Raw genomic sequence first — 20,144 nt, 5'->3', positions numbered from 1 at the left:
GTCGTTTTTTGAGAAAATTAAAGGCTTTTAAGTGCGCCTTATAGTGCGGAAAATACGGTATATATATATGTGTATACGTACCTCTAATCTGATGACACAGATAACGTGTCAGTTACAGAATGATTGATTCATCCTGCCTGGTAGGATCAGGTTAACCCAATGTGCTTCATCTCTGCATTGTGACTTGACCTCCACAGACAACATCGATGTTGTGGGGATTGTTCTGGGAGTGCTGGTGGTGGTCGTGGTGCTCGTATGTATGACAGCGGGGATCTGCTGTGCGTACAAGCGAGGCTACTTCTCCAGCCAGAAACAGACGGGGAACAAGTAAAGACCCATGTTCTCCCACTCGCATGATCAACACATAGACGCACTGATCCCACCTGTCAGCCATAACACCTTTACTGTGCTTTGTGTTTCGTAGTTACAAAGTTCCAGCTAAAGGAGACGGACTGGACTACGTCAGGACGGAGGACGAGGTTTGTAGACAGCAGTTAGATCTAGACGCCTGTAGAATTTGCACATTTTAAAACTGGGGAGACACTACAAGTGAATCGGGTAACGAATATTAGCTAATATATATATATATATATGTATATATCACCATGAAACTTCCCCAGTCTTACATTAAGACAAGTCTTTTTGGTATTACAAGTTTTCTGAAAAGTAAAAAAATGCGGCAAATGAGGCATTATCTTGTCAAATATGCGCTAATTTGCATACATTTCCAGAACAGAAATCTGAACATTGGATGAAGGCAAGTTCAAAATTATTGTTTCGTTTTGTCAACGTATTATAGTCCAATGTTTTTACAAAGGGAATTTGGGGTTTTGGGGAAACTTTGTATCACTCCAGAAATCTGAAAATACTGTCAGCAAAAACTATCAAACATTAGCCATTTTTTAAGAAGTAAAATGTTGTATAAATCAGACTATGAATGGTATATGAACGAACCCCTTTGTAAAAACATTCAGAACATAGGTAGGAATGGAACTGGAAGGTTTGGTGTCTGTAAGAGCTGCTGAAGTGGAGATTTGTGGCTCAGAGTCTGAGAAAAAACTCATTTTGAGAAAACGTCCTTTAAAGACATTTTGAAGAGACTTGAAGACACTACAAGTGAAAAGGGTCAAAAATAAATACATATTTGATATCAACATGAAACTGCGCTTGTTGATTAAGACAATTATTTTTGAATTCTAAAGTTCTAAAATGTTATGTTTGAATATGTAAATGAGGCAAAGAGACAAAGTAGTGAAATAAACAACTGGATGTGTGTGTTGGATGATTTCCTTCCACTAGTCTGAAAGAAGCTAAATAGACCGGTGCATGAAGACATTCTGTTTCTGCCTCTCGCCTTAAAGTGAAGGTGGGAAATCAATCTAGAAAGTGTAATATGTGGTCAGCAGTAATGACGTATACACATGATGCTTAACGGGCTCAAACATTCAGCCGGGGGCCGGTGTGATGAGGTGGAGAAAGAAGAAATATGGTGGTGCGTTTGTAACAGGAGCATTCATACACTTCATTTTGATGTCCCGCCTAACTCGTCCCCGTGTGTTCTCTGCAGGGGGACTTCCGACACAAATCGTCATTCGTGATCTGAGGAGGGACGGATGAGGGGCCCCGCGCTGAGCCAGAGGCGTGACCTGTGGGGACCTGAGCTCCACGCTGTCTGACCACGGAGCCGCCACAGTCCACGCGCTCTGAGCTCTCAGCGTGACCGACATCCAACTCGCTCAAGTTTGCCAAAGGTGACGAGATTTTTCACGGGACAACAACATGTCGAACTTTAGATTACACAACCTAGTGGACTGAGATTCATTCGTCAGACTTTTTACCGCCACCAACCGAATTCTTTTGCTAAATGATGGAGTTCTTACTTTACAGCTGTCGCATGGTGTGAGAAACACCGACCGAGGTGTTCTTTGTTCTGCCAGGTAGGAAAGGAGGAGCGTCTTCCCTCCACAGTTTCTACTTCTGCTTCAAAACCTTCTCGTCATTTGTATAACCTTTGTTTTCTACTGTTGAAATTTGTCAGACTATTTTTGATGGAATATATTTTAAAAATGCCTATAGATAAAGGTTTACTTTTTTAAATATTTGTAAAATACTAACATGTGTTTTTTTTTTTGTTTTTTTTTTGGTCGCGGATAAAAAGAAATATGTAACATTTCAACCAGATCAGGCTGTAAGCATCGACAAGACAAGAAAAAAAGAGAAAAGAAAGACTTGAATCGGCATATCGCGCTGTGCTTCTTGATCGGCGGTCTTACATATTTAATTTCCTGCCGGCTTTTTGTCGTGAGACTCTTCCAGGTCCATGTTTGTAGATAGTCTTAGTGAGAGGCTTTGAAGAGTGCCAGTCCAATGCTGTGAAACACTGCACACAATCAGTGCTGCATTTTCTTGATTTTAAGTGTCCTTCTATGCTTGCTGTTGATCTTGTATATATTGAATTTGCTGTCCAGGATAGAGTTTTGCTGTCATATGCACGTTCAGTATTACACTATAATAATTATGGTAATAGTAAAACAGGGTTAGTTGGTTAACCTTCCAGACCCAAAGAAAAGGAAGTTGTAATACGAGACGTGATACGTTTTACTGTGTAAAAGCCCTGGATTTGAATTCTGAATGGAAACAAATTGGACAGAGAGCTTCCTGTTCCTGCGAATTAGGACAGCTTGTAACTTTGTTATTTTGACTACTGACTCGCATATATTTAAGCCCCATTCACTGAAGGTACCGAGAACATACGCAGAAATGCCCCAGCTCTACAGTACACTCAGACTGCTGCAGTCAGGTGTACACTCTGTTTCAATACTATTCTTTGCTAATATTTGTGCAAATTAGAGAGTAGGCCTCATTTTACATTTCTAACCTTTATTGTTTTAGTTGATCTGACACTTCAGTGGGACAGTGGTAGACAGCTGGGGTCTGGAGGGTTAACAGTTGTACTGATTGTATATAGATATTTGTATTTTTTTTTTTTCTCTCTCGCTCAAGATTATGTAAAGTGGTGAAAAAATGTAAAATGTCCGATTTGAGGAGATATGAAACTCTTTCCATTTGTAAGACTGAGAAACGGTAACATTTTATCATATCATTTCTTAACACATGAGTACGGAAGCCCTGAGAGGGCATTTTTCTGATCCATATTCTGAGTGATCTCAATAGTTCTCTCTCCTGTTTATGACTTAAGAACAGGTGGACAAAAGGTTGCATGGATCATTTTTCAAAGTTAATTTGTTATATGTGAAAACAGGTTCAAAAAGTTTTTGCTAGTGAGTATTTTTTGTCGTGAACATTTTTTTGTGTCGTTGTTGTAATACTCACTGTGGCCACAAGAGGCTGCAGTGCACCTCTGCACTCTAAACACAACACGTTTATTGTGTGTTAACAAGCTGTGTAGATTAAAACTCACCTGGAAGAGAGCATGAAGGCCTTCAGTCTTTCTAGAACACGGGTTAGTGGTGCACTTCAGCCTCTTGTGGCCAGAATGGACATTACAACAACAAACACACAAACAAAAAAACATTATCCTGACATTAAAATAAAAAGGTTTTCTACTGATGAAGAAAAATGATCCCAGCTAAACCTGTTTATACCTGTTCTTCAGTCATTAACAGAAGAGAGAAAACAATTTAGATGAGAAGTAGGAAATGGATCACCAGAAGTTTATTTTCTCACTGTCCCTTCAAGGCTTCCATACCTGAACAAGAGCTTCTTTACAACAGCACGGCAAGTGCAGTCATGATTTGACCCCTGTGTCGGTATTCAGAACAAACCGCTCACTGTTTCAAAGCTCTGTTGCTTTTGGCTCCTTCTCGTAACTTTTGGAGGCTCCAACCGGATAAAACAAACACACCTGATCCGTATCGGACTTCCATGCAGCTCACACGAACCTCTTGTTCAGCAGTTATGAAGTGAGAAGTGTGGTAAGATGTTAACCGAGTCCCAGTCGTGGTAGAGACGATCTGCCCAACATTTGCACAGAGGAAGAAGAAATACTGCTTTTTCCAAGTTGCATTAAGAACCATGAGAAATATGAATCCTGCTACAGGTGCTTTTCTGTTTATGGTGAGATACAAGTCACGCAGCACACAGACGCATACGTTTCCCCACCTTCAGGTGTACGAGTTTCATTCCTCTTAAGTGCCTTCTGCCTGTACAGTAGTCGGGTTTCTCCACAGCCATGCTCCCCCTCCACGTGCACATGGCTACATGATGCTGTCGGAGGCGTCGTGTTTTACATCCATGGAACCACACGCGCGGCGTTTGAGAGGAATGATGTCACCACAAAGTTTCCACCTCCCTTCTTTTACATACGTATCTGCGAATTTGTAAATAGCCTTTTTTTTCATAGATTTGAAGCTGTAGACATGTTGAAGTAGAAATAGAAATATATTAGTGCCTAAATATAGTGGGATTATTTTTGGTAAAGACACATAGCACTATTGGGCAAAAGGAAAAAATGGACACTGATTGACATGCGAGCTCTGGTTTATAACGCGTTTTAAAAAGGACACACTGTCCTGGTGTGTGTTTTTTTTTTTTGTTTTTTTTCTAACGCCTACAGCCAGGGGGGGGGGGGGGGGGGGGGCATTTCACTTTTGAAACCCACCGCCGCTCCACGGCTCGCAACGATGAACACGATGTCCAAACCGAGAGTTGACTCAGTATTCATGAAAAGTGCCATGCAGCAGTAACGGAGCTCTCATTATTCAGGTTGTTGCTACGTTTTCTATGAAGCAGAGCTCATGCAAAGCGTCATCCACAACAACAAACAGGACTGCCAGCTCCATGTAGGCCCACAGGCTGTCTGCGATCTGGCTGGATGGTGCGAGGATGGAGCCTTATGTGGACGAGATGGTGAGAGACGGTTCACGGTGTGTGTGTGTGCGTGTGTCAAACCAAGCTCACTCACTGTCTTTCAACTCCAGGAGGGCAGCGCTCCACCGATCCAACACCGGTAGAACTGTTCTAGACTGAGGACTTGGTCCAACGAGTAAGAGGGTGGGATGCTCTGAACCAAACTCGCATACAGTAGAATGTCCGTTTGGGGCCTGCTGGGGGGTTGTTTATGCTCTTTTCAGAACCACTCTATTTGTGATTAATAAAAACTCACTTCTAACATGACTGGGGACCTTATTTGTGTTTGCCTTTGTGTGAAGCGAGGACTTCTGCATCTGCGCTGCCACTCTTGTCATTTCATAATTTGTCTTCTGATTGTCCTCGATGTCTCCCTCTGCTTACGGGAATCCTATTCCGTGTATGAAAGTCCATCAAATGTCCCACTGGCAGCATCTTTGTTGATCTAAAGCTGTAAATCTATTGGTGGGAGTTAAGCCATTTCCACTTTCTAGTCTTAAAACAGCTTTCTTGCTCCTCTGTGGTAACCGTGCCAACTGGCAGCAAGTCCCGGGATAAAGAGCATTAGACCCAATGAGCTCAGCGGGGTGATATACTGTAGTTAGCAGAGGAGCCAGCGCACACTTTTATTTAGAAATCCATTGGAGGTCGGGTCACCCGTTTGGTTCAACGTGGGCTGAATAAAAAGCACCTTTCTGATTGTGGGTCTGAGGAATCCTCCCAGATAATGAAATGGAGAACATTTAGTTGAGCAGACCACACGGTTTGGAAGCGTGACTCATTCTCGCTGCACACTCCACCTCATTTGTGTCCTACGTTACGAGCCCCCCATCCTCTTACTGCCGTACAATCCAGTCACGTCACGTTCTTAACATTAAAATGTTTTTAGAGATTTCTAAAAGTGAAACAAGGACATTCTGACAGGCTTCAAGATGTATATGTTGGTAAGAAACAAACTGTTTATAATAGGTGGACTTAGTCACCATGATGTCACCCATTGGTTTGTGGACTATCATTTTGAAGCCTCGAGTTAGCCAGAGGTGACCGAAGAGGGTGGAGCTGAGTTCAACTGGATGTCGTAAAAGACATTTTTAATGTTTCAATTAACTTTCATGGCAGAAAAAAACACTGAAAGGGTTAAAGTTGTGAGGTGAAAAAAACCTGTCAATCACCGTGTAGCCCCGCCCTAAAGCATCCCCTACTTTCTGGTCTGTTTGACTCTAAATGGATCATAATTTACTAAATGAACATCATGCTGTATTGAAGAAGACTTGAAACTAGAGATTGAGACCATAAACCCATGTCACAATGTTTACTGAGGTAATAAATCAAAAGAGAAGTAGAGTAATTTTCTCATAGACTTCTATACAACCAGAGGAGTCGCCCCCTGGTGGACACTAGAGAGAATGCAGGTTTAAGGCACTTCTGCACTGGCTTTGCTTTTCAAAACCGGAGGTTGCCGCCCTTAAAAAAAGGGAATTTAGCATAAATCTTTATCTAATCTGTTAACAAGAAAACTCCACAGGGTGCCTTTAATCCTGAAATGTTAATACCAAGGATTATTTTCTCTTGGAAAACCATCTTTCTGGATGCATGTGACTTAAGTTTCTCTCTTTCTCTGACTTTCCAGAGCACAACAAATGACGTTCACATCACAATTTCACCAGCTGAATGTTTTTTTTGAACCATGGACACTTGGATGAAGTATTTGTTTGTGCTTGATGCCTTAATTACACATTACTACTCGAGGCTACAGGAAATAACCGGGCAGAGAGGTGAGAAACAAAGGTCCCCGGCAGGACTCAAACAGGGATGTTGCAGTTCACTTAAACACACTTAATATCAAGTTTCAATCATAGAATCAGACAGATCGTTTTTAAATTGAAATATTATAATACTGTACATGCAGTGGTATCTAGATTCATTATGATACTGAGTGAAGGCGAATGAATGTACCAGATCACTGAGACTTTTACGTTACCTCTCAAACTGTCACCATGTCCTCTTGGAATCTTAGCTGAAGAGGTTTGATCAACTGTGAGTTGCTGATTTCTTATATTTCCCGGCAATTTTGCAAGACACGATGGACTATTTCTGGGATTTCTTGTTGTCATGTTTGAAAAAGCCAGAAAAGGAACGCCACTTCCTAAAGGACTAGCGGGACGCCCCACGAGGAAACACCCGCTAATTTGTTCCCCAAATTCTAATTTCAGTAGACATTACAGATGCTTTCCAGTTGTGAACAAACAGAGCAGACGCCACAGTGAGGAGAGGAAGAGACGGGAGCAAATCGTACTCGACAGAAGGATGAGGCCTATTTAGAAAGATATCCCAGCATGAACGTGATGAGGTGACACATTGACAAGATATTTGTCCGCATCACAGCTGCACCCACTGCTCCCAACTGCACACCACCGACATGGTCTCAAGATAGAAGGACCGTGCTTGTTAAAAGTTTGCAGTCATTTGTCCAAACACGGAGAGGAGTTGTCGTCATTTGTCCATGTGACATTCAGATGTTCCAGCTGGCAGTTGACGGACAATTTTGGACGTCTTATTATTTTCCTTCACTGCCTCAAAAGTGAGTCATTGGTATGAAAGAGACGTCGTTGCGACTCGGTTCGTACAAAATAAAGCCCCGGGGGGAGTCAATTAACTGTTGTCAAAGGAGGAACATTATAATCTTTTTTCACAAATCACCAGAACTAATTACGCAGTTAAGAGAATCTGTTCCCGCAGGATTTTTGTAATGAGCTAAAGTGAAACACACGCACTACAAAATGTGAGTTTCTTCCTCTGTACACTTCATATTTCATATAGTTGGAGATGTAGCAGTGCAAATGTCACACTGTGCGTTCCAATACATACTATATAAAATGCAGTGTATGCCATAAATACCAGCAGGTTCTACCAGGATGATCCACAATCCTTTGCGCAGCAGATATATGAGCAAAAGGATCAAAGTTCAAGGTGCCACATTATGAGGAAGAAGTATAATTGAATGCATACTGCATGCAACAGTGCATACCTTGTAAGAACAGCTGCACTAAGAGTGTACTAAGAGTAGAAAGAAAAAGTAAGACTTTTGGAACGCTGCTCAAGTTTCTGAACTGAAGTGCAAGCGAGCAATTTAAGAATCCTGGAAACAGGAGTTTAGTTAGAGGGGATGTGGCCGATGCTTCAACTATGTATTGTGACGTTTGCCACATGTCTGAGAGCAAGGTGGATGAAATATAACAATTAACTTAAGTCTTTGTTGTTATTTGATGACCACTAATATCTAAAACTATTTCTATAGGGGAAAGTAAAGATTGACTTTTGGCAAGTAGATTTCTGACCCACTAATGCAAGTGAAAAAAACAAGAATAAAAACATTAATGTTGAACTCTGGCATATGTTTGTGAAACATGTGGCCAAATGGTGTTGGCTTCTTTGACTGACTAATGTTATGGCATATTTGGTGCATATTCACTTTTTACAGAAAATGTGGTTCTGACTAGTCAGTGTTTGTCAGTGGAAACCTTTTTAAAGTTTCAGAAGCTTTTTCATCGGATCAAGAATTTGAAAAAAAAACGAAACATGCAGTGGTTATAATATGGGGGAGGTTTTATTTTGGTATGGAAATGTTAAAATACTGAATAATGGCATAGAATATCTGGGATGCAAAAACCTTAACTGAAGAGGAGCGAAAGAGATAATCCGTCCCCTGTTGTTGAACTCTGCCCTCTAGCGGTGCAGCGCTGCCATCACACAACTGGTCACTCAGAGGGACTATTTCTTCCGCCTGTTGATACTGCGCCAAAAATGTGCAGACATATTGTAGAAAAGTTATCGGTATTTTAAATGGCCACATTCAACAATGTATTGTTGTGTTATTATAGCGTCGAGAGTATAGTTATCAAAAGTTTTAAAAAGAAAAAACGTTTGATAAATACAGCTTTCCGTCACATGACTGCCCGCGCATGCGCACTCAACCGGTTGTAACTCGAAATATTCAATAATCTGGGAAGCAGTTTAAGAGCTGGACGTCTCACAGCCAAACGAGAAGGAGCTCCAGTGTTTTACAGGTGTTTCGGACCCGGTGACAGCTGACCAGCAGCGATGAGCTTCTTTGGGTTTGGTCAAAGTGCGGACATCGATGTAGTTCTGAATGACGCCGAGACGAGAAAGAAAGCTGAGCATAAAAGCGAAGACGGCAGGAAGGACAAGTATTTTCTCTTCTACGACGGGGAGACGGTGTCGGGGAAAGTCAACGTGACGCTCAAGTACCCGGGGAAGAGGCTCGAGCACAACGGCGTCAAGATCGAGTTTATCGGCCAGATAGGTGAGCGGCTCGCGGGCCTGCGTGTTTCACTCTGAGCCCGCTGAGAGAAGTAGCAAAGTATTAGGAGGAGACGTCAGGGAGCTAGCTACACGCGCTAACCCGCGCCGTGTACTTTATTCAATGTGTCTTATACGAGTAGCGCGTGAGCCACTTCAACGTCACACCGGCCCGCTGTGGTAACAAGTGTCAGTTTGAGAAGTGTCGGGTCTCGTGACAGATGTGGGTGCAAGCTAACGTCAGCTGACGCACCAGCCATTGGCTAGCTGCCTCATTGACCCTTGACCCCCTGTTTATCTTTTTTTTCATTTAAAACAGGGCGCTTCTCTGTCAGAGCACAGCTGTGACTTTCATACAATAGTAACTAGTTTAGAGCTGATTCACACACCATGCAACTAGTAGCAGGTTGAAAATATAAGTTGCTGTTGTTGGCAACAATGTTGAACACTGAACGTGAAGATATAAACCACATACAAACTGGAACTGTCATGAATTGTTTCCAATACTTGCTACTTATCTCCCACTGCTATTCAGATACAAACGTTATATTTGTTACTCTACTACATTAGTCTGACAGCTATGGTTACTTAGCACTTTTATATTTTACAGACAAAACATACATTTATAAAAATGTAGTTTGTTACAGAATAAACTCGACCTTGAACAGCCACAACATGAAGATGCTGTTTATTGCATTAGTGATAATAACCCAGTAATACTACATATAAATCTAACATTGCCAGGTGTCGTACCATTCAGCTGCATATTGAGTACTACTCCTTCTGTCAGGCACTGAAAGTACATTTTGATAGTAATACTTCTGTTCACTTTACATGTGCAACATTTTGAATGCAGAACTTTAGCTGATGATTGGGTGCCTTCAGATTGTTGTGTTCCTGTAAACCACTATGAAGACTCCACCGTGTGAAGTCATTCAACTTCAAGGCTCGGCAGTAAGGGTTGCCACGGTTGACGTGTAACAAAAATGTGAGGTGACTAAAAATGGCAACCATATTTTCAGTTTCAGCAACCTGAAGCTGATGCCTTGTTTCCAGGAGCAACAACTTTGTAAAAGTTACGGTTGAACTCTGATATCTTTTTGTCAAAATCGAGTGCATCGAATAAGACACACCTTGATTCATTTTTCTTGTCAGGACTTTTTTTTGTTGTTGTGTTGAAGTAAGACTATAAAAACCAAATCTGCAACTAATTGCACAAAGGTTGCTCTGTGTAACGCCGGCCTCGGGGTCCACTAGATTAAGGGAAACAGCCCCTCATTCAGTCCATCTGCAGCTCGTTTGCCTGTCAAGCTGTGTACAGTTCTGTTCAAACTTCTTTTCTCCTTCATCAGCATGCAGTGAGCCTAGTTAAGCTGAGTTTGCAGCAGCAGCAGGGAGTTCCTCTTTGTCCTCTCCGCACCATGAGAGCATAAATACATCTTGACATTTTTCATCAGTGCTGCAAACCCTCCCTTTTCCTTTTTCTGTCCACCGCCATTTCTCTCCCAGTAAAGAAGAAGCAGAAGTACTTTGGATCAGGAGCAGAAGGGCAAAATGGCAGCCTTTGTAAAAAAAAAAATCAAAGTCAATAGTCCAGAAGCAACGATAGTTTTTCTTCTGCTATGAATAAAAAGCTTGTGCAAACTCCTCACTACAATGTATGAAAGCTCTCCACTGCAGCTGTCTGATGCCGGTACCGTGTCTCCTACAGAGCTGTACTACGACAGGGGGAACCACCATGAGTTTGTGTCCCTCGTGAAAGACTTGGCTCGGCCGGGGGAGCTCACGCAGTCCCAGACGTTTGACTTTGAGTTCACGCATGTGGAGAAACCCTACGAGTCTTACACCGGCCAGAACGTCAAGCTACGGTAGGCTCTGCTGTGGGCACTGTGCGTGGTGTGCATGGATTATTTCCAATGTTTGTGATGTGCGAATTTCAGCATCGTAACAGGGTTCAGCTTTAATGTTTTTGTTTTTTCATGTAACAATCAAGATTCTGAATGGATTTCCTCCAGAAGAACCTTAAATTGCTCCTGGTGGACAGTATTATTCACAGCCAGTCAAAGTTGTGTCAAACATGATTGTGTGATTTGTTGAAAAATCACACAAAATAGCAGCTTTACTGTGTAAGTTGGCAAACTTCTTAGAAGTAAAGAGGCAGCTCCTCTTAGCCTACCCATTTTATTTATGCAACAGGAAGCATTTTCATTTGTTCTATAACCTCAACTTGTTACCTTTGAAGTCACTGAGAATTACCAAACTTTCTAGTAAAAAATGTTCATTTGGGCAAATTTAGCATAAAGAAACGTTACCTTATGTCTTAGATTTGCCGTTGTGTGTTTACAATATAGATATCAGTTGAAACTCCATCATCTTCTGTACAATTCACTTAGTTTTTAACACTTTTATAGTGCACACTGGAGTCCATCCTAACATTAGCACCCCTATGTAAGGAATCAATTTTACATCACATTGTGAGAGACAGACTGATTTCACACCCCTAATGTTAAAACACGCTAAAATGCTAAGCTAATGTTGACATGTTAAAGGAATAGTGTGACATGTTGGGAAATACACTTGTTTACTTTTTGCCAAGAGTTCACTGATAATAATAATACGACTCTCTCTCATATTAGTTGTGTGGGTTCATGTAAGTCTTTTTGCTAAGCTAACAGTCTCCTGTTGTAGCTCCATATTTAACTCTAATATGATTGGCTGGACGCTCAACAATAACCCACACAGCTGGCCAGCTGTGTCTGAGGACATCAGGACGTGTCCTTGGCCTTTCTTCTGGCTAAACTTATCAAGTTTATCTGCCCATGTTTCATCCATCCAGCATGTACTGTGAGTTGTGTTTTGAGCAGCACAGTCTCAGTGTGAGGCACCAGGCCTCAGCGCCAACCTTTTAAAGGGGTTCCACGCGGGACGCCAGGCATTAGCTTTTGGTTGCCGAAAAACTAAACTATCGTTGTCATTTTGAGTCACCTAATATTTTGGGTAAATAAGATAGTATGCATATTTAGAAATCTATATTTTGGGGTGAATGTTTTGCTGTTTGCTATCTCTCTCTTTTTTATGTTACAAATTGGTTTGCCAAGAATTGGTTGCCGATGGGCAGCCCTCACTGTCCAGTCCTCCCTTGTTTCATCGCCATGTGACCTTTTTCCTCTTCCAGCTACTTCCTGAGGGCGACAGTGAGCCGGAGACTGAACGACATCAGCAAAGAGCTGGACATCGTGGTGCACACACTCAGCAGCTACCCCGAGCTCAATTCCTCCATCAAGATGGAAGTGGGGATCGAGGACTGTCTGCACATAGAGTTTGAGTACAATAAATCCAAGTATGAATGAGTTCCTTCTCCTCCATCCGAAGTGCTCCACCTGTTCATTCCACCTGTTTTCCTGAGAAAAGCAGGTGTTTTGGTTTTGACAGACGACATCGTTTTTCCTCGCAGGTATCACCTTAAAGATGTGATCGTGGGGAAGATTTACTTCCTGCTGGTGAGGATCAAGATCAGACACATGGAGATCGACATCATCAAGCGGGAGACGACCGGCACGGGGCCGAACGTCTACCACGAGAACGACACCATGGCCAAGTATGAGATCATGGACGGAGCGCCAGTCAGAGGTAACGACGAGGCCTCCATGGGGTTATGAGCCGAGTCTCTACTGCCAGTCCATTTGTCCCACACTGTGTCTCTGCCTTCTTGTGCCGCAGGAGAGTCCATCCCCATCAGGCTGTTCCTAGCGGGCTATGAGATGACGCCCACCATGAGGGACATCAACAAGAAGTTCTCGGTGCGGTACTACCTCAACCTGGTCCTCATCGACGAGGAGGAGAGGCGCTATTTCAAACAGCAGGTACGGCTTCATGTTGGCCTGGAAGTGAAGTGTGCTTCATGTCACCATGGGCCCTGAGATATGATATTTCAACATTTAGTAGACTAAACAATTCATCGAGAGAGTACTCACTACATGGCTGATGAAAATAATAGATAGTTTCACCACCTGAAGTGTAACTTCAGTATTTAGTATTAAGCGAGAGCACTGCAGACGGCAGCAGCTGATCGGGCTGCAGTGTTCTACTACGGGACCTACAGGCAATGTACGGCCACTAAAAGTGCTGGTTGTTGCTACTGACGGTTTCATATTGTTATCATAAATGCCTGACAACATTATGGAAAGGACCCTGAGGTGAAGTCTAGCACGAGTGAGAGGACTCGTCCATATTGTAGAAATCAGCGAAATATTCAGCCATGACACTGAAGATCTTTGAGCTACACTTCCTGTCCACCGGCTCTCCTCTCTACAACTCTGTCACGTTTCCACCCTTCTCTCCTGGCAACAAGTTGCCTCTCCATGTCAGAATGAGCCGTCTCCTCCAGTGAGACTTGGTTGGACTACTAGATTACTATAAGTGAGTTATTTAAACAGCATTTGTTTAAATGCTTAACTTCGGCTCAACCACAAGTTAATATGTGTACATGTATATAATATGTGTACATGTATATAATGAAAATATTACAATCACTAGCTGGTTTCACTCGACAATCTTCTGCATTTTTAATTGTTTAATTGATGTCCCAAGCTTTTTGATCCATATAAGCAGCTGATCACTGTAACTATAATCACTGTAAGCAGTTTACACTGTTATGAAAAAAATATTATAAAGGATTATAAAATATTCTTGTAATTTGATCCTATATTCTACAACTGTAGAATGGAAGAAAGCACAATAACCAATTATTTAGCATGGACTCGTCAGGGTGCTAGGTTGCTCTAAACATGAATCCCAAATACCAACACATCGCTGAGTGTCACAACCTCTGTGAAAACCCTGTTTGTGGATTTGAAGATGAGCGGGTTGGTGAATGAGGCCCAATCTGAGCATGTCAGGGGCAACAAGGAGCTCTTTCAGTGGACGCACGGTGATGGTGCTTAATTGCCCGTTTAGAGGCTGCAACACTGTCCCGATTAGACATAAAAACACGTCCAAATACCAAAGGTACTCTTTAACATTCTACAATAGAGGCTTCGGCTAGTTGACCCAGCAGACATTAACCATGCGCACTGTTCACCTTAAAGGTCAATCAATCATTGACATTCAGCTTCTCTCATGGGTGTAGTTTTGTCAAATAATCTATGAGTTAGGCACATTTGCTCATTATGAGCGTCAGTCACAGTTCCCAGCAGGTCACATGTGATTCATCCCCCCACCATGTCCTATATCATTCTTCTCGTGTCATGTTGCAGGAGATCACCCTGTGGAGGAAAGGCGACATCGTGAGGAAGAGCATGTCTCACCAGGCCATCATCGCCTCCCAGCGCTTCGAAGGCTCCTCCAATCCGGAGAAGACCCAGCCCCAGAGCAACGAAGAGGACGACAGCTAAAGCCCAGCATGCACCTCACCCAACGCGCTGTGAGTGCCGGAGCGAACGCCATGCGGAAGCTGTCGGCCAATTCTGAATGTGTGTGTGTGTGTGTGTGTGTGTGTGTGTGTGTGTCGAAGGAACAAACAGTCCGACTCAGACTGTAGTTGCAAGTAATTCTGTTTGTTTTAACCACCTTGAAGTACCAGCTGGGTGGAGTTTACCACGACTGCAAACTGCACAAAATCTTCTTTTAAGTGCTTAATTCAACTTTAATGGCATTTATCATACAGTTCAGTGGGGCAAACTTCACCCAATAGATGCACTTAACTATAATGTACAAATACTGTACGACCAATATCTTGAATTCACGTGTGTGTGTGTGTGTGTGTGTGTGTGTGTGAGAGAGAGAGAATGTACAGTATGAGAGCCACCAAGGGTGTATTTCTAACAACCTTTCCTTCTAACTACTTACTCGGCTGGAAGAAACGGTAGGTTTCTAAAAACGTGGGTTAATGATGGAACTTACAGTACATCTCGGTATGTCACCTCAAAAGACTGACATTTGTTTATTTAAGATTCACTGCCACGCCCCTCTCATTTGCTTTTAATTAAAAACAATTTTGGTCATAAAAAAAACGAGCAATGACAGAATAAATATGTACAAGACTTTAAAAACACTCTAAATGAAAGAAGTGTTTACATATTTGTATAAGACGACGCCTGAAATATTTTCATACATTCCGAGACTCTCATCAGAAAACGGTATGACTGTAGAGTATTTATTTTTGAACAAAGCTTCACATTTTTTAACCAGCGTTCTCCCCGTTCAGTGCGTGAGGTGGTGAGGGGCTCGGTGTCGGCCGCTGCCACTGCTGCTAACCCCAACATGGCACTTCCATCGCTATCGCCGCCTCCGACAGTTAGTGCAAATAAGAAAGCAGAGCTTCTATCAGTCTCACTCTGCTTTTTATTTTATTCTGCTCTCAGTGCTGTTTTTGAACTGGGCTTATGGCCTCACCTCACACCTCACATGGACAGTATTACACCTGTGTTTAGTGACAACAGCGACATAGATGCTTTTAGTTCAGTCTCTTAAAGGGACAGCTCACCCCAAAAATCCAAGACGCATATTTTCCCTCTTACCTTGTAGTGCTATTTATCAATCTACATTGTTTTCACCACTCGGTCAGCATCACAAAATAATACAAGGTCATCATTTCTGAAAAGATAAATATTTTTTAAATATATATTTTTGCCGCTTCGAGCACCACAAGCAGAGTGTCGTATGGTTCCATTCTACTGGAGAGAAGGCAGACATCTCTACGGCTGATACCTCCCACACTCGGCGACTCGCACTAAAACAATCTAGATTGATAAATAGATGTAGAGGTAAGAGGACAGATATGTATTTCTGATGTTCAACTGTCCCCGTAATGAGCTGATGTGGTTAGTTAGCTTTGTGCCTAAGGGTTTGTTGCCAAATGTTTCAGTGCAATGCTAGAGAAGATTTGCCACAGTGTGCTGCTATGATCCCCCCCCCCCCCCCCTTCCCATTTAGACTGCGCTCATCACTTTTCATGAATTAAAAAAAGTGTTTAGTGCCAAGAAGGTTTTTAATTAATGTTGATGTGAAAATGCAACTCTGTCATATGGAGCGCTTCAATTAAAGTTCAGAAACGGAAGAGTTCCAAAGTCTTTATGATTTCAAAACAAGCATAATCAGTTTTTTAGTTGCTGCTGGTAGATAACTTTTTATTTAGTTTCCTTCTCTAAAGTCCATCTCCTCCATCCTGAACAAGAGCAGGCTCAACGGGTGATGGTGAAGCTCTGCATCTGAACCATCACCCCCCCCCCCCCCCCCCCCCCACCCCCACCCCCCACCCTGTTCTGCTTGATGAGCTCTCGCTTTGCAGCTGTGCAAGAAAACCTCTCACTGTGTGTCCATATTAAAGTTTTAGACGGTTTTATATTTCATACTTGTACGGGCAGAGGAAGGTCAGCTGTTAGCATGCTGCTGTTGTGCTGAAGCGGCATGTCCACTGTCGACAGACTGCTGTTCGGGTAACTGCTAGAATATAGGAGACGCCCACCTAACGTGCTGATATGAGCCGACAAGACACTTTCATTTTGATTCCTGCAGCTCTACGAAGGGGGGGGGGGGGGGGGGGGGACAGTTTTACTCCATTAGGGATTCTTCCTTTGGCATCTTATTGACCCCACTCTCTTCTAAACCTAATTTGCTTTAGGGGATTGTACAAAAATGATCTGGGTGAGGAAAAAATGACTATACTCCATTGCTAATGTCTAAGCTCAACCCTGATTTCAAGCTTCATATGTTAACAGCTCAGTCATTTTTTCATATCCAAAATCCAGATTTATTTTAATACATATCAAGCATCCAGTTGGTACTCTGGCTGTTTGGGGTGTGTAAACACAAACGTCCCTACTAACTATAAGATCCACATCTACTGACATCTCAGCCCTACTAGCCACTGGAAAACACAGACATGAACATGAACCCACCTTCTGATCCCGGGTGCACACAAGCTGATGTAACAAGAACATGAAGTGAAATACAGATATTGGGGAATGGAAAATTCTGATAGTACTTTTGTTACGTTGTAGCGAATGTATTGTGCATTATGACCGGCGTCCTTTGTTTTGGCTGTTCCCTCCATTGATACAATATCACTTCTCTGAAATCTGTTGAAGGAAAGCAAAACGGTACCATTGAAGAAACCCAAAGCAAGTTTTGATTATGTGTCTTTTTTCATTGTTAGTTTATAGAGTGCTGCAAAGGTGAGTCAGCATTTTTTGCACTTCCTGTTCCCTCATCTAAAAGTCCATGGTTTTTTTTAAATATGTTTTTGGTTAGATGCCTGAAATAATGTCTGTGGTTAACACAAGCTGAAGAGATTTTAACGTTTTGTTCTAGGACATAAATACGTCAGTAAATACCCGTCTGGTGAATTGAGAAGCTTTTAATTGTCTTAAAAACGGCAGTTGCCAACATGTGTCTAAATGGATCACTAGAACACTGGTCCTCCTTTGTCTTAGCGGTGGAAGTCACGTCACCATGGTGGAGGTCCTTTATAGCCCAACATTGGCGTTTTGCTTGTGGTGACTGCATTCAAACTTCACGTTTGTTTGCCACAGAGCTTATTTTCTGCAACAATCTGATCCGTTGGCTTTTTGTGGAGGGAACCAGTGTGATGCTGACTTCCTGGTTGGCCTACAAATTTCCGTCTCCATTCCTGCTTGACTCTTATGTGGCTGTGATTGTAATTGTTGCAGTAGTACAGACACACAGTAGCCAAACTAACCCAGTTTGTAAAGTGAGATGGAAACAGGAGTGAATGATGAAATGTACAGTGTAAATGCACAATGTAAATGCAATCCTTCTCCGCTTTTTGTTTACTTTCATGTCATATATGGTCTCCCTGTCTATAAATGTGGATTTTAATCATTTTATATATTCCTGTTTTACTTTGAATTAAAAGGGAGTAACTGAAAAATGCATCTTCTCTCTGTTAATTGTTGTTTTCTTCCCGGGACTGCCACTGTTCAAGACACGAGATGATTGTCTGTGCCCCAGGCTCAACTCTCTCTCCCTAACATGACATGAGTGCAGTCACAAGGTCATATATTTTTATCCTAAAAATCTCAAATTGAAAATATTACAGTCTTACATATTAACTAGGTTCTTCAAATGTATTTAATCAGAGAAGTCCTGTCTCCATAAGTGTTTCAAGCAACATAAAACTAACAACTTCAAACGTACAATATCAGTTGTGATCATTGCAATATTATAATGTTTTTAAAAAATAAATAAAAGTATTTGATTCAAACCAGTTTGATTAGAACTAGATCTCTGAATGGACCCATTGAAACCAGACTATGGAGCTCCAGACGGAGCTGCAGCGTATTCCAGATGTCTAGTGCAACCGAGCTAAAAGCAACCTCTCACAGATCGCTGTTGATTCTACCTGCAGCACTGTCCTGTGATGATGAATACATACATGAATACAAGGGAAAGAACTCTTGTTTCTGTATATAGAAAACAACTAAGAAGAATTTGTCTTTGAATGTGTTCATGAAGAGCTGTTGCATCGCTACATGTTTATCCTGTCAGTGATGGGGGGCCGTCTGAATTTGTTTTTGTTTTTTTACATAGAATTAAAAAGCCTCATCATTGCCCTCAAATATAATGTCTCATTGATGGCCATGCAGAATAATTCTCCCTGTGGGGACCAGATGTTGTCACTAGAGGGCAGGGTTGGATCAAATGTCCTCATGAGCTATAGATCATCTGAGAAGAAGGAAATAATGTGTGTCAGTAAAGACCGTTTTTGATCTGCCTTATTTAAAGGGTAACTCCAACTTCAATACAACTTTATTGATCAATGACAATTGGTTAGGAACAGCTTGTACGCAGAGAAACACAGTAACATACAGACAAACAAATACACCAAGGAGCTAAGATGGGGGATACAAATCTATAAATGACGGTAAAAAAAGAAATCGATGGAGGATTTAAAAGTCGGGGATGGAGGTGATTTTTCCAAAATGCTCGCTGCTTTCCAGGATTCGTTGGTTGTAGAAAGAACGTACGAGAACATGTTCCTGAATGAATACAGGGTGAGGCTTCAAACGTCAACTGGCACATCTCAAATCCCTTGTGTCTGTGATTAGAGGAAGAAGTACGGCAGGAGGTTGTCTCAGTGAGAGAGTAAACTAACTCACAATAGGATTGGACATAGATATTATCTGAGTCCACACAAACTCTGCAGGGACAGCCAGTGTCCTCTGCTGCTCCCTCTGTGGACGGTGTTGGAGAAGCTTGATGAGTGTCTGGGGCACAGACCCACCACTGGGTCTCCTTGCAGACCGCAGGTCTCCGATGCCTCCAGGGGGATACAAAGTGGAGCTTGGGCTAGCACCAGCAGGACCCATCACAGCAGCAGGTCTGGAATCATTTCCTGTGACATGAAGAGTGTCGGGCAGGGGTGGCCAACACTTTTTTACTTTTATTTTTGTGGGCCATATACTGAAAAATATTACGGGGCCCAACAATAGTGAATGTGTCGTTTTCAATCAGTTACACGGTAAAATATTGGTTTCTGAGCCAAGAGAGAGATAAATGTATTTCATTTTATTTTATGTTATTTATTTTTTTATTTATTCATGCAATTCAAGACACAGTTTCCCTCTCTGAATAACATTCTGTACATGGTCATGTAACTATGGGAATGAATTCAAACTTTACAGACAACATGTCTTTGAGTGGCCAGAAGAGAGATGAACATTAACATGGACATCATGTAGCTTATTGAAATGAAAGGAGTCCCTCGTGCCATTATGACATGCGACTGATGGAACCGTTATATATGAATACACTGTAGAACCTGCACACTGTGTGTGTGTGTGTGTGTGTGTGTGTGTGTGTGTGTGTGTATGCGCCGAAGCACAGTGGAAAGTGACCTGAAAGAGGCCAGCGATCATCTGTCAGAGAGAGGAGAGCATCAGCAGCAGATGGGATCGGGTGACCTTAGAGGTTTGAATTTTCTCCTCACTTCCTTA

The 20,144-nt window shown here is 42.2% G+C and overlaps 2 protein-coding genes across 2 annotated transcripts in view; both read left to right on the top strand.

The window, feature by feature from the left end:
- LOC142960346 (junctional adhesion molecule 3B-like) overlaps window positions 1-5,136 on the top strand; it is a 37,715-nt gene extending 32,579 nt beyond the window's left edge. The window contains 3 exon segments of the mRNA XM_076102156.1: window positions 198-327; window positions 425-479; window positions 1,568-5,136. Of these exon segments, the coding sequence (XP_075958271.1) occupies window positions 198-327; window positions 425-479; window positions 1,568-1,603 (221 nt within the window). The 3' untranslated portion in view covers window positions 1,604-5,136.
- A 3,717-nt stretch (window positions 5,137-8,853) lies between these two features.
- On the top strand, window positions 8,854-18,083 carry LOC142960345 (vacuolar protein sorting-associated protein 26B-like). Its single transcript, XM_076102155.1, has 6 exons — window positions 8,854-9,193; window positions 10,901-11,057; window positions 12,365-12,529; window positions 12,644-12,819; window positions 12,910-13,052; window positions 14,445-18,083. Exons 1-6 carry the CDS (start codon window positions 8,971-8,973, stop codon window positions 14,580-14,582), a joined length of 1,002 nt encoding a protein of 333 aa, XP_075958270.1. The 5' UTR covers window positions 8,854-8,970; the 3' UTR covers window positions 14,583-18,083.
- Window positions 18,084-20,144: the final 2,061 nt, after the last annotated feature.

This window comes from Anarhichas minor, unplaced genomic scaffold, assembly GCF_050575085.1.
Source record: "Anarhichas minor isolate MPS153535 unplaced genomic scaffold, ASM5057508v1 ptg000027l, whole genome shotgun sequence".
Classification (NCBI taxonomy): domain Eukaryota; kingdom Metazoa; phylum Chordata; class Actinopteri; order Perciformes; family Anarhichadidae; genus Anarhichas; species Anarhichas minor.
The sequence above is the reverse complement of the archived record's forward strand: the minus strand, read 5'-3'. Positions and strand labels throughout refer to the sequence as shown.

Coding starts and splice junctions, on each gene's coding strand:
- LOC142960345 (XM_076102155.1), top strand. CDS start 8,971: ATGAGCTTCTTTGGGTTTGGTCAAAGTGCGGACATCGATGTAGTTCTG. Junction 12,530..12,643: donor TTTGAGTACAATAAATCCAA/GTATGAATGAGT, acceptor TTTTCCTCGCAG/GTATCACCTTAAAGATGTGA. Junction 13,053..14,444: donor GGCGCTATTTCAAACAGCAG/GTACGGCTTCAT, acceptor GTCATGTTGCAG/GAGATCACCCTGTGGAGGAA.